At 39.7% G+C, this 14,710-nt stretch overlaps 1 protein-coding gene across 3 annotated transcripts in view; it reads right to left on the minus strand.

The window, feature by feature from the left end:
- The window catches only part of DIP2B (DIP2 acetate--CoA ligase B (putative)), a 228,858-nt gene that overhangs the window by 73,566 nt on the left and 140,582 nt on the right, over positions 1 to 14,710 (minus strand). For all 3 annotated transcript variants that reach the window (XM_055395797.2, XM_055395794.2, XM_055395796.2), the window contains exon 4: positions 3,690 to 3,815. In XM_055395797.2, the coding sequence (XP_055251772.1) occupies positions 3,690 to 3,815 (126 nt within the window). The remainder of the gene's footprint in view (positions 1 to 3,689; positions 3,816 to 14,710) is intronic.

Consider the following 14,710-nt stretch of genomic DNA (forward strand, 5'->3'; position numbering starts at 1 on the left):
TTCTCTGTTTCCTCATCTCTAAAGAAATCTGGACTTCGCACTTTACAGAGTAGTTGGTTAAGCAGAACAACTGAGGCAGGGCAGCCACTGGTATATGAAAGTCCTTTGCATCCTGTAATTTCATATAGCATCATTACAGTTTGCTAAAACTGTAACAATATTCCAGTCTGTTCCTGGGCATTGTTTTCATATACAGAAACACAGAGAGGAAAATGTCTCTGTGTCTGGCCCTGTGAATTACTACTACAGTCACTTTCAAGCAGAGCCCTGTATAAGAGAAACTCAGAGAGACCTCTAAATTTTAAGCTTCATCCTATGCAAGCCAGTCAAAACAGCTTACTGTGCTTTGGGGTCATTATGTGGTCTATTTGTTCATCTGAACACCCTCAAAATGCAGTGCAGGGTAAGCCCACATGGGTGCAGAAAAAGCTTAGAGAAAAAAATATATGCTGTAGTTTTTGCATTGTGTTTATCTGTATGAATGAGTAATAGCATTACACAAAGAAGCCCTACAACGAAAGAGCTGAGGTAATTGCCTCATGACATTAGTAAATGATTTCAGCACATAAAGGGAACTGGATGGCAGTAATTCAAACAGTCTAAAAGACTATGAAAAAGGCCACAGGCACTAAAAGAACCACAGGCTGCTACCAACTTGGAGAATTTAAATTTTCCAATCCACAAGATAGAAATCAGCACATATATCAATAAGCAGGTTTTAGGGTGACTGACATTTTATTATTTGAGAAGGCTATATGAACAAAAGACAAATCAGCTCTCATGCCAAGTGTTTACCATATTCTCCAGATTATATGATTACTATGAACAAAACCAAGATTTATGACATAGTTCACTTCCAGACTCTTTCTGTTAAATCCCTCGAAAATCAGCTCTAGATTTTCATCACTTCAGTGACTCCCACAGTTATATGCTGGTTGCATCTCTAAGAAGTCGATTGGCCAGTGCGCTTTAGCAGGTATCCCAGAAACTAGGTTCACCTGGCACAGCATGGGCAGAGGAAGGGCCCTGAGCAGAAACATGTTCTATGACGTGTGCAGTGTGGCCTCTCGGTGCACAAAGGACAATGGAACTACAATACCGTGAAATCTGAGGTTAGTCTCGCCCTGCAAGAGTGGCACAATTTTTCTAGAAAGAAAATAGTAGCAATGTCACTTTCATAGCTGCCTAGAACCTGTTTTGTTTTTTTTAAAATCAGCCCATAACTATCAATAATTACTGTCAATTCTCCTCTTCCTCTTCACCCCTTGAGCAGAGCTTCAGCATTTCCTCTAAACTTTATAGTGTTTTGGGGGCTAGTAAAAAGGCAAGATAAAACCTACCTGCCTTCCCTGGGTTAGGCTATAACAGGTTCTGGGAGACAGTGATAAAAGGGTTAAGGTTCAATGGCCAAGTCTCTAACTGGTGGCTCTCTGATGCTTGGAGAGAACGGAATCCATACCCAGGCAAGAATACCAGAGTGGGTAGCAATTCCCTTCTCCGGGAAATCTTCCCCACCCAGGGATACAACCCGCCTGCATTGCAGGTGGACTCTACCACCTGAGGCACCAGTGAAGCCCTTATCTTAACTTGGGAAGAACAAATTTCATCCCCCCAGTGGAAAGGTCTTGAGAGAAGCCTTATGATACAGTCCCTCCACAGCCCCTCACACTGGAGCACAGGATGGGTCCAGGCATGTGTGTTGTTGTTGAGCAAGAGCATCAGGTGCATCAGGGTTCAGCTCTCTGTGGGCCCATGTGAGAAACTGCTGCGTGGGTGCTCTCAGTGCTAGAGGTGGGAGAGGATCCCTCTTCTATTCGACAACACTGACGTCTCTAAGAGCGTATCAACATCTCTCACATACCATTCAGAGTTCCCAAAACAGGACATAAATAGACAGGAAACCTTCTTATTACTCTACTGAATAAAGGTCTTAAGAGAGAGGATTGAATCTTTACAATCATGAAATTATTAAAACTACCAGGTAATCAAGAAAACAATGCCACTTCTTCAAGGCTGCAGACAGAGTACAACATCATGTTTACAAATACAGAAGCCTGTAGTGAATTCCACAGGACTATGGTCTTGTTCAGCAATGAACAGCCTAGATTTAGAGCTGGTAAATTCCCCTCAGGCAGTGACTTTGGAAGGGGACAGAAGAGGTTTCCATTCCGTCTGCGCATTCTCAAAATCCTTTGCTGCGCTCTCCCATTTCACCCGCGGCCATGGGAGCAGACTACCTCACAGCTGCATTTCTTTAGCACAGTTCTGGGGAGGACTGGTTTGAAGGACTTGGGAGTCTGCGCTGCTCCCTACCCTTTGCCATTTACTACAACTGAACCCTCAGCCATACTGCGCCAGAATCTGCCAGCAAGGAATAGCTGTGAGACTGAGAGCCCTCTTTGTCCACGAGGACCCGGCTAGCGCTGTACTAATGCGACAGGGAAGCCATCCAAGATTCTGAACGAGTGGGCTGGAAGTATGCACCACTACAGACACAAAACGTCTCATTGTGACAGTCTGCTAGAGGTATCCTGCGTTACATTTTGAGGATCACTTGAAGCCACAGAGCTATTTCTCTTTGGAACATATTGACACCACAGATGTAAAGAAAAAAAGCACACACAGTTAATGAGCCCACAGCACATCCGGATGCTCTGAGAAGTTAGCCAGAACCTAGGAAGAGACTATTAATATAAACCTAGGCCAGAGGCTAGGATCAGTGTGAACAGCTCAACCTGACAGCTGTGAATCAGAGTCAACCACGACAAATGTAATCTTCCTGGAAATCTCCCCCAAAAGACAGGGTAAGTCACTGAGACCAAAACAATTCAGGAAATGTTTCTCCCCAAAGATTTTATTACCAAGAACATGACAGTGGAGAAACAGACATTATACTGAGGCTCTGAAACAGATGGACTGTTTAATCTCAGAGGCCTACACATCGAGATTCTGAGATTTCATCTAAATTTTTAAAAACTTTCTAAATGGAAAAGGCAACTTAAAGGTGTTCCAGTTGCTCTTCAAATATGAATTTGTTAGGGGTGGGGGTGGCAAGTCTTCCAAGTCTGGAGAGTGGCGATGGGCCTCTTAGTTCTTGGCTTATCTCCTGATCCAATTATAGAAAGTGGATTCTCAAAGAAATATAAACATATACAAAATATATTAACACACACATAAACACTTATATATGTTTTCTAGATTTATTGTAACTTTACATGACTGCTCTCCTTCATAACACAAAAACATTTTGTCCCGAGATCACATACTCCTGTGACTGCTGCAGAAACAAAGGATCTGATTTAGGTATATAAATTTGTTAAAGACATACATATATGACTCTGGGTCATATTCTGGATGTCAATAAAGAATAGCTATTTAGTCAGAGAAGGGTATTTTTTAGACCCTAAGCTTTGGCTTTATTTATGACTACATGAGTTTGGAGGTTAGAGCAAGGAAATTCTGGAATTTCAGAAGAAAATTAAAAAAAAAAAAAAAAAAAAGCTTTACTCTTAAGGCCTTTTTTATGTGTTGTTTACAATGCAATAATCAAAACCTGTCACTTTCAGTGTGCACTCATACATTTCTGATGACGAGGACAGAGTTCTAGCTCCTACCTCAAAAAAGAAAAAGCAGAACTCAAGAAACATCAAAGTAGTAACTGTCAGAGAGAAAGCTGCTGATAAACCTACCAGGTGGTGTGCAGGCATCCGCAGGAGACTGGACGAATGTGGACCGCCTTTTGGTTGGCATGGGCAAAGCCATTTTCTGTTCTTTATGCTTTGCCAGTGCAGCTTGAACTGCTTCTGTGTGGATATCTGAAAGATTAAATATTCGCATTTATTAGCTCCTGGCTCTCAAACTGTTTATTTCTTTGAGCTGAACTGTCACTGCCTCAGCTGTTAAAAGGGGATATTTAGGTGACTTTTGTCTATCATTTGTGTTACAGCAAAAAGGAAAAACAGACCAAAGAAGTAGTCAAGGAAAATTTACATGAGAGAAAAATGAAGCCCAGAACGATGAGAAGATCGTTTAACACAGCAGACAAGAAGCTGATGGAGATGGAGCTGGGTGTGTAGCGAGAGGAAGAATCTAACATGCATCAGGGCCAGGTGGGAACCCCACCTCTGAACGGAATGCATGTGATGCAGGTACCCAAAGGACACTCTCTGTTCAAGCTCAGGATTTGCTTAACTGTCTGAAAGGAGCTGACACTTCAGTTCTATACCACAGGAGAGATGGGCTGACTCTGATCTAGAAAATACAACAGCCAGCGGTACTTGTTTGCCACTCTGCCCACAAAAGAACATAGCTATTCACTTGAATATCTAATAGCGATCACAAAATTAACATATCCAGAGAAAACTCTTCATTCTCCACTCCTATACCAAAACTCAATCTATACTGCTACAAAATAGGATCATATAACATACAGTATTTTGGACTGTGCTTTGATTTTTTAAAAAAATATATTTTTATTTATTTGGCTGCACCAGGTCTCAGCTGAGGCATGTGGGATCTTGTGGCATGTTAACTCTTAGTTGTGGCATGTGGAATCTAGTTCCCTGACCAGGGATCGAGCCCCACCCCCTGCATAGGGAGTTTGAAGTCTTAGCCACTGGACCACCGGGGAAATCCCTGTGCTTTGATTTAAAAAAAAAAAAAACTCTTAGCAAATCCTTCTGAGGCAGGTAAGATCTGAGGCGGCTTCCAGGTTCAGAGAAACTTCCTCTCAAGGAATTGGCCCAATCTACATATGCAAATGATCCTTGAAAGCCTGTCCCTTGTAAGAGCTAGGCTAATCAGGTCATTTGCAGGGGGAGGCAGGGGGCGGGGGTGGGGGGGTGGGGGCGGGTTGTGTGTGTGTGTGTGTGTGTAAGTTTAAACTGAATCAAGAAGCTGCAGCTCCTAAAGTGGAGTCACATGAACAGCAGTACCCTAGAACAGACTAAGTCATGATTAGAAGCTTAGAACTTTCAGCCCTACCCTCCATCCTCTAGAGAGAGGAAAGGGACTGGGGATTGCACTAATCACCAAAGACCAATTACTTAATTAAGCATGCCTAGGTAATGGAGTCTACATTAAAAAAAAAAAAAAACCCTCTAAAGTAAGGGATTTGGAGAGCTTTCTGAGTTGGTGAACACATCTTTGGGCCAGCAGGGTAATGTACCCTAAACTTCACAGGGACAGGAGCTCTTGGGTTTGGGACTCTTCTGCACCTTGCCCTATGAGCCTCTTCATCTGGTTGATCATTTCTATCCTTCATAGTAAACTGGTAACATTAAGTATTTTCCTGAGTTCAGTGAGCCATTATATAGAATAATCAAACTTGAGGAAGAGGGTGGTGGGAATTTTGATTTACAGCCAAGTTGAACAGGGATGTCCCTGGTGGTCCAGTGGTTTAGACTCCGCACTCCTAATGCAGGAGACACAGGTTCAATCCCTAGTTCAGAAACTAAGATCCCACCTGCTGAATTAAGCAACCCCATAAAGCCAAGCTGGCCAGAGGGAAGCAATGTGGAAACACTACAAATAGTCTCCAACTTATGACAAATTCAACTAGTGATTTCTTTTTTTTTACTTTACAATGGTATAAAAGCAATATGCATTTAATAGAAACTGTACTTCGAATTTTCAATTTTTTTTTTCCTGGATATGATTCTCTCTTGTGATGCTAGGCAGTAGCAGCAAGCTACGGTTCCCAGTTAGCCACAAGATCACAAATGGTTGATACACTTAAAAACCATTCTGTAAACATACAGCCATTCCACTTGCCCAACTGTAGGCTAACGTAAGTGTTCTGAGCACATTTAAGGTAGACAAGGCTAAGCTACGATATTCAGTAGATTGTTGTTGTATGTTGAGTCACTAAGTTGTGCCCAACTCTCTGCAACCTCATGAACTGCAGCATGCCAGGCTTCCCTGTCCTTCACCACCTCTCAGATTTTGCTCAAACTCATATCCATTGGGTCAGTGATGCCATCCAACCATCTCATCTTCTGTCACCCCCTTCTCCTCCTGCCCTCAATCTTTCCCAGGATCAGGGTCTTTTCCAATGAGTCAGCTCTGTGCATCAGGTGTCCAATTAAATGCATTTCAACTTACAATATTGTCAGCTTATGATAGGTTTATTGGGATGTAACCCCACTGTAAATCAAGGAAGGTCTGTACTTGTGACTGGCCACTTCCTTCTCCAGGGGATCTTCCCAACCCAGGGATTGAACTCAGGTCTTCCGCATTGTAGGCAGATGCTTTACCATCTGAGCCACCAAGAGAGTCCAAAGGTAGGGGCGGTCTTATGAGCCTGTGGGGTCTCCACTAACTCCAGGTAGTTAATGTCGGAAATGAATTAAATTGCAGGACAGTGACTTGCTGTCTGCAGAGAACCGGAGAATTGATGGGTGTGAAAAACCCACACACTAGGTAGGTACCTACCACACAATAACCACTTCTACATCAAATCCACTCACTCACTATAGGTAACCAATCTCTTTATTGATTTATCCTGCCTGTATTTCCTTGTGCAAAAAATAACCATATTTTTTCCATATCTCTGCCTTTCATACACACAAGGTAGCATACAATATGTACTTTTTTGCACTATGTTTCTTTCACTTAACAGTATATCCGAGAATTCATTTTGTGTCAGCTACTAGAGATCTTCTTCATTCTTTTTTTAAAGTAGCGTATATAGCCCCTCATTGTATACCACAGTTTTATTCAATTGCTATCCTACGTGTTACAAATAATGATACAACAAACTGCCTTGTGCAAACACACTTCTATGCTGATGAGAATATATCTTCAGGATAAATTCCTACAAGTGAGACTCCTAAGTGAAAAGTCAAATACAGTTTAAATTTTGTTACATCTTGCCAAATTCCCATCTGAAAGAGCTTTATCATACTATAGTACTATCAGCAATGTATAAGAGAGCCTGTTTTCCCACTGACTCGCCTTCAGAATATATTATCTACCTTTTCCCTGTTGCCAGTTCAGTGGCTGAGAAATGGCACCTCAGTATACTTTAAATTTGCATTTAAAAAAAATTCATTACTGATATTAAACATCTTTACAGAGGATTTTAGAGCCACTTAATATTTGTGTGAAAGTGAAGTGAAAGTTCACAGCACTTCACCATTTTTCCACTGGGAGTCTTAGTTTATTTTCCCTTGATTTTTAAAAATTCTTCATATATAAAAGATATTAGCCCTTTATCTCCGAGAAATGTTAGAAATACTTTATTTCAGTTTGTCATTTGTCTTTTGCTATTGTTTGCAGTGGTTTGTTGCCATGCAAAAGTTTTTTTTTTTTTTTTTAAGATTTTATGGAAAATCTCAAGTCAGCAACCTAAATGCACAACTGAAGGAACTCAAAAAAAGAACAAAATAAAACATAAGTTAGTAAAAGAAGGAAATAACAAGGATTAGAGGAGAAATCACTGCAGATGGTGACTGCAGCCATGAAATTAAACGACGCTTGCTCCTTGGAAGAAAAGCTATGACAAACCGAGATAGTATATTCAAAAGCAGAAACATCGCTTTGCTGACAAAGGTTCATATATATACAGTCAAAGCTATGGTTTTTCCAGTAGTCATGTATGGATGTGAGAGCTGGACCATAAAGAAGGCTGAGGGCCAAAGAACTGATGCTTTCAAACTGTGGTGCTGGAGAAGACTTTTGAAAGTTCCCTGGACAACAAGGAGATCAAACCAGTCCATCTTAAAGGAAACTGGTTCTGAATATTCATTGGAAGGACTGATGCTGAAGCCTAAGCTCCAATACTTTGGCCACCTGATGCGAAGAGTTGATTCATTGCAAAAGATCCTAATGCTGAAAAAGACTGAGGGCAGTAGGAGAAGAGGGTGACAGAAGATGAGATGGTTGGATGGCATCACCGACTCAATGGACACGAGTTTGAGCAAACTCTGGGAGATAGTGAAGGACAGGGTAGCCTGCCGTGCTGCAGTCCATGGTGTTACAAAGAGGCAGACATGACTTAGCAAATGAACAGCAGTGCAGAAATAAAACAGGGGGAAGGAAAACAACAAAAACAAGAACTGGTTTTTTGAAAAGATGAACAAAGCTGACACAACTTTACCTACATTAAGAAAAAGACAACATCCTTGGTGGCCCAGTGGGTAAGAATCTGTCTGCGAATGTAGGGGACACTGGTTCGATCCCTGGTCTAGGAAAATCCCACATACCTTGGGGCAGCTAAGTCCATGCTCCACAACAAGAGAAGTCGCCGCAATGAGAAGCCCATACACCGTAACTAGGGAGTAACCCCTGGTGCAACTAAAGAAAGCTCACTAGCAGCAATGACGACCCAGAGCAGCCAAAACAAATAATAAAATTTTCTAATTTAAAAAAAATTTTTTTAATTTAAAAAGAAAGAAGATATAAATAACTAAAATCAGAAATGAAAGAGGAAATATTTCAACTGATGCCATAGAAATAAAAAGGATTATGAGAGAATCATCCAGTTCAGTTCAGTTGAGTTGCTCAGTCGTGTCCGACTCTCCGAGACCCCATGAATCACAGCATGCCAGGCCTCCCTGTCCATCACCAACTCCCGGAGTTCACTCAAACTCATGTCCACAGAGTCAGTGATGCCATCCAGCCATCTCATTCTCGGTCGTCCCCTTCTCCTCCCGCCCCCAACCTTTCCCAGCATCAGAGTCTTTTCCAGTGAGTTAACTCATCGCATGAGGTGGCCAAAGTATTGGAGTTTCAGCTTCAGCATCAGTCCTTCCAATGAACACCCAGGATTGATCTCCTTTAGAATGGACTGGTTGGCTCTCCTTGCAGTCCAAGGGACTCTCAAGAGTCTTCTCCAACACCACAGTTCAAAAGCATCAATTCTTTGGCGATCAGCTTTCTTCACAGTCCAACTCTCACATCCATACATGACCACTGGAAAAACCATAGCCTTGACTAGACGGACCTTTGTTGGCAAAGTAATGTCTCTGCTTTTTAATATACTATCAAGGTTGATCATAACTTTCCTTCCAAGGAGTAAGCGTCTTTTAATTTCATGGCTGCAATCAGCATCTGCAGTGATTTTGGAGCCCCCCCAAATAAAGTCTGACACTGTTTCCACTGTTTTTCCATCTATTTCCCATGAAGTGATGGGACCAGATGCCATGACCTTACTTTTCTGAATGTTGAGCTTCAAGCCAACCTTTTCACTCTCCTCTTTCACTTTCATCAAGAGGCTTTTGAGTTCCTCTTCACCTTCTGCCATAAGGGTGGTGTCATCTGCATATCTGAGGTTATTGATATTTCTCCCGGCAATCTTGATTCCAGCTTGTGCTTCTTCCAGCCCAGCGTTCCTCATGATGTACTCTGCATATAAGTTAAATAAGCAAGGTGACAATATACAGCCTTGACGTACTCCTTTTCCTATTTGGAACCAGTCTGTTGTTCCATGTATAGTTCTGACTGTTGCTTCCTGACCTGCATACAGGTTTCTCAAGAGGCAAGTCAGGTGGTCTGGTATTCCCATCTCTTTCAGAATGTTCCACAGTTTACTGTGATCCACACAGTCAAAGGCTTTGGCATAGTCAATGAAGCAGAAATAGATGTTTTTCTGGAACTCTCTTGCTTTCTCCATGATCCAGCGGATGTTGGCAATTTGATCTCTGGTGCCTCTGCCTTTTCTAAAATCTGCTTGAACACCTGGGAGTTCACGGTTCACGTATTGCTGAAGCCTGTCTTGGAGAATTTTGAGCATGACTTTACTAGCGTGTGAGATGAGTGCAATTGTGCGGCAGTTTGAGCATTCTTTGGCATTGCCTTTCTTTGGGTTTGGAATGAAGACTGACCTTTTCCAGTCCTGTGGCCACTGCTGAGTTTTCCAAATTTGCTGGCATATTGAGTGCAGCACTTTCACAGCATCATCTTTACATACCATAAACTGGATTACTTAAAAGAAAAGGAAAAATCTCTAGGAAACATATAACCTACCAAGATTAAAACCAGAACAGATCAATTACTAACAGGAAGATTGAATCAGTAATCAAAAACCTCCCAAAAAAGAAAAGCCCACATTTCACTGGAGAATTCTATATAAAGCACTTTAAGAATTAACATCAATCTTCTCAAACTCTTTCAAAAACCAAGAGGGAACACTCCCAAAAACTCATCGATAAGGCTACCCTATCCTGATACCAAAGCCAGGCAAAGATACTATAAAAAAAACTACAGGCCAAAATAATGTTGTTAACCAATACTAACTACAGACCAACTACAGACCAGATGAATATTAATGTAAAAATCCTGAACAAAATACTAACAAGCCAAGTTCAACAGCACATTAAAAGAACGATATGGCATTAAAAAGACTATCCACCCAAGTTGCAAGGTTTGATTCAACATATGAAAATAAATGTAATACACTAATATAACAGGGGAGAAAAATCCTATGACCATCTCACTAGATATAGAAAAAGCATTTGACAAAATTAACATTCTTTCATAAGAACATGAGAACAGAAGGAAAGTACTTCCAAGATAATTATCAAACATGAAAAGCCCACAGTCAACATCATATTCAACAGTTAAAAACTGAAAGCTTTTCCCATTATCATCAGGAGTAAGGCAAGGATGCTCACATTCACCTATCTATTCAACACAGTACTGGACATTCTAGTCAGAGAAATTAAGCAAGAAAAAGAATAAAAGGCATCCAAGTTGGAAAAGAAGAAGTAAAATTGCTTCTGTTTACAGATGATATGATGTTATATGTAGGAAACCCTAAAGATCTCACACACAAAGACTGTCAGAACTTATAAATTCAGCAACTGCAAGATAGAAAAATCAACACACAAAAATCAGTTGTGTTTCTGAACAGTAACAATGAACCATCTGAAAAGAAAAGTAAAAATTTACAACAGCATCAAAAAGAACAAAACACTTAGGAATAAATATAAATAAGGAGGTGAAAGATTTGTACAATACAAGACACTGATGAAAGAAAAGAAGCCAAATCAGTGGAAAGGCATTTTATGATTAAGTCCAATAAGGACTGTAAGACTTAATATTGTTAAAACGCCCATATTACCCAAAGCAATCTATAGATTTAATGCAATTTTTGTCAAAATCTCAATGACACACTTTTAAGAAATAGAAAACAAAATTCCTAAATGTATATGGAATCTCAAAGGACCCCAAAGAGCCAAAACAATCATGAGAAAGACGAACAAAGCTAAAGGCTTCACTCTTCCCGATTTCAAAACATATTACAAAGTTATAGTAACCAAGACTATGACACTGGCATCCAGACATACATATAGAGAAATGAAACAGAACAAAGAGCCCAGAAATTATTGTGGTGTACATGGCCAAACAGTCTTCAACAAGGGTGTCAAGACTATACAATGGGGAAATGACAGCCTTGATAAAAACAAATGGTGCTGGGAAAACTGGAATATCCATATGTAAAAGAATGAAGCTGATCCTTATCTTTCACCATACACAAAAATTAATCAAAATGGATTAAAGATCTAGACATAAGACCTGAAACTAAAATTCTTAGAAGAAAACATACGGGAAAACACTTTACGACCTTGGAATGTTATAATTTCTTGAATGTGACACCAATAGCACAAGTAACAAAAGCTGAAAACTGAACTAGAACTATATCAAACTTTAAAACTTCTGCACAACAAAGGAAACGACAGAGTGAAAAGGCAACTCATGGAATGGGAGAACATATTTGCAAATCATCCACTGAATAAGGAGTTAATATCTAGAATATACAAAAAAACTTCTACAACTTAATCACAATAAAATCTCAAATAACTCAATTTTAAATGGGCAAGGGAATTGAACTGATATTTCTCCAAAGAAGACAAAATGGCCACTTTAAAAAAAAAAAAAGGAAACTCACAAATGTTGACAGAGATGTGGAGGAAGTGGAACCTGCATGTACTGTTAGTAGGACTGTAAAATGCTACTGCTGCTGTGGAAACACTATGTAGGTTCCACAAAAACATTAACACTAGAACTGCCCACAACAATCTTACTTTTAGGTGTATATCCAAAAGAACTGAAGGCAGAGTCTTGAAGTGATAGTTACACATCTGTGTTCACTGCAGCATTATTCACAATAGCCAAGATGTGGAAACAACCTAAATGTCCATGAATGGATGAATGGATAAAAGAAATATAGTATATACAGACTACATTATGTATTAAGGCTGGAAAATCGTTCAGCCTTGAAAAAAGGAAACCTTGACATATGCTACAACACTGACATACTAAGTGAAATAAGCCAGTTACACACACACACAACCCCCTAATATATACCACTTTTAAGAGGTATCTAAAGTACTTAAATTCATAGATATAGGGAGCAAAATAGTGGTTGGCAAAGACTGGGGCAAGAGGAAACAGAATTATTGATCAATGGACATAAAGTTTCAGTCATGCAAGATGTATAACAGCTGTTGTATAACAAAGTGCATACCGTTAACAATACAATGTACACTTTAAAATTCTAAGAGTAAATTCATGTGTTTTTACCACAATAAAAAATTTTTCTGTAGTCTTCTAATACATCTGGATTTTCAGTCTGATAAAGTCTTCTCATAGGCTTTTCATAAACTTAGATTATTAAAAATTGACTAATATTTTCTTTAGGTACTTATATGGTTTCTTTTTTACATGAAAATCTTTGATCCATTTGAACTTTTTGCTCATATCTGGTGTGAGATAATAGGTTTACTTAATTTTTTCCCAGTTGTTGTAGCATAATTTATCAAAAAGTACTTTCTCACCCAAGTGATTTGCGATGCTATCTTTATCATACACTAAACCCCAGATGTACTTCGGTCTATTTCTGAACTTGTTATTCTATTCCAATGGTCTGTCTGCCAATTTGTGTGTCATACCACACTGTTTTAATTACAGTCTTTGGAGTATGTTGCTAGATATTAAAACATATCTAGTCACTCTTGTAGGTTTTCTGAGTGTTTCCTAGCTATTCTTACGTGTTTACTTTTCAAATTGAACTTCAAAAATATTTCTTCTAGCTCCATAAATAAATTTGATAGTGATTTTACAGGGCCTGGATTAAAATTATAATTTTTGGAGTCCTACCATCTTTGTGATATTGAATCATCCTATCTAAGAATAAGGGATGACTTTCCATTTATCATGTCTACTGTGTGTCATTCAGGATGTTCTAAAGTTTCCATCATAAAGGTTTTATACATTCCTGAAGTTTATTCCTAAATATGTTTTATTTTCTTCTATTGCTTTTGTAAATGAGGTCTGCTCTACCATTACATCTATCAACTAGTTATTATTAGCAAATATGAAGGCTACTGATTTTGGCACTAATTTCATATCTTGCTACATGATATAATTATTTCATTAAGTTACTTTTGCCATCAATTCTCCTGGGCTTTCTAAATGAATTATCATATCAACTGCAAATACAGTTTTCCATCTTCTTTTCTAATTCTTATGCCTCTAATTGATTTTTTTTTGGTACTCTTCTAGTAAATTTAAATGTTAGTAAAACACATACAAAAAAATAAGAAAAAAAAATAACTCCATTTAGAAAAAGCAGGTTTAGGCAATGGAAAGGTGGTATACAGAAGAAGCCACAAATGGAAAATAAGCATATTCCTAAAGGTCCAATCTCATTAGTAATAAAAAAAATAACATTTCTACCAACAAGATGGAACAATGTCCATTTCCCCACATCTATGGATAATACTGGGCCATGTTTTTTCATGTTTCCCAAAAAGATAAGTGGAAAATGTTACTTTACATATTTTAAGTAGTTGCTCCTATTCTTGGCTTGTTGTTATGAAGTAGTTACGACATGGTACAAAGGTGGCGCTGCTGGGCTTTAGGGACCAGGGGCAGAACCAACCAAGCGCCCTCACCTGCGAGGACAGCACTACAGATAGGCAGACGGACACACAGACACGAACAGACTGAAAGGCACATGCGTGGGCGGACTGAGTCATTTAGGTAGAGAGGTACAGTTCAAGGAGTTATCTGTAAATCAATCAGTAGTCATGCCATTTTTACCAATTTCTAAGGTACTGACCACTTCGCCATTTTTAATTACGGCAGAGGCAGTAACTGTTAGGTTCTGGAACGTTAGCATATCACATTAATTTTGGCTCTATTGTATGTGCTAGTGGGGAGGAGCAGTGAAATTTTAATTCTGCATTTCACATTCCCTTGCTTTTCAGTTCAGTTCAGTCGCTCAGTTCAGCTCAGTTCAGTTCAGTTGCTCAGTCGTGTCCGACTCTTTGCGACCCCATGAATCACAGCACGCCAGGCCTCCCTGTCCATCACTAACTCCCAGAGTTTACTCAAACTCATGTCCATCGAGTCGGTGATGCCATCCAGCCATCTCATTCTCGGTCGTCCCCTTCTCCTCCCACCCCCAATTCTTCCTAGCATCAGAGTCTTTTCCAGTGAGTCAACTCGACGCATGAGGTGGCCAAAGTATTGGAGTTTCAGCTTCAGCATCAGTCCTTCCAATGAACACCCAGGATTGATCTCCTTTAGAATGGACTGGTTGGATCTCCTTGCAGTCCAAGGGACTCTCAAGAGCCTTCTCCAACACCACAGTTCAAAAGCATCAATTCCTCGGCGATCAGCTTTCTTCACAGTCCAACTCTCACACCTATACATGACCACGGGAAAAACCATAGCCTTGATTAGAAGGACCTTTGCTTTTTAA

Source organism: Moschus berezovskii, chromosome 6 (assembly GCF_049115385.1).
Source record: "Moschus berezovskii isolate FMDL1 chromosome 6, NW_MosBer_1.0, whole genome shotgun sequence".
In the NCBI taxonomy this organism is placed as follows: Eukaryota; Metazoa; Chordata; class Mammalia; order Artiodactyla; family Moschidae; genus Moschus; species Moschus berezovskii.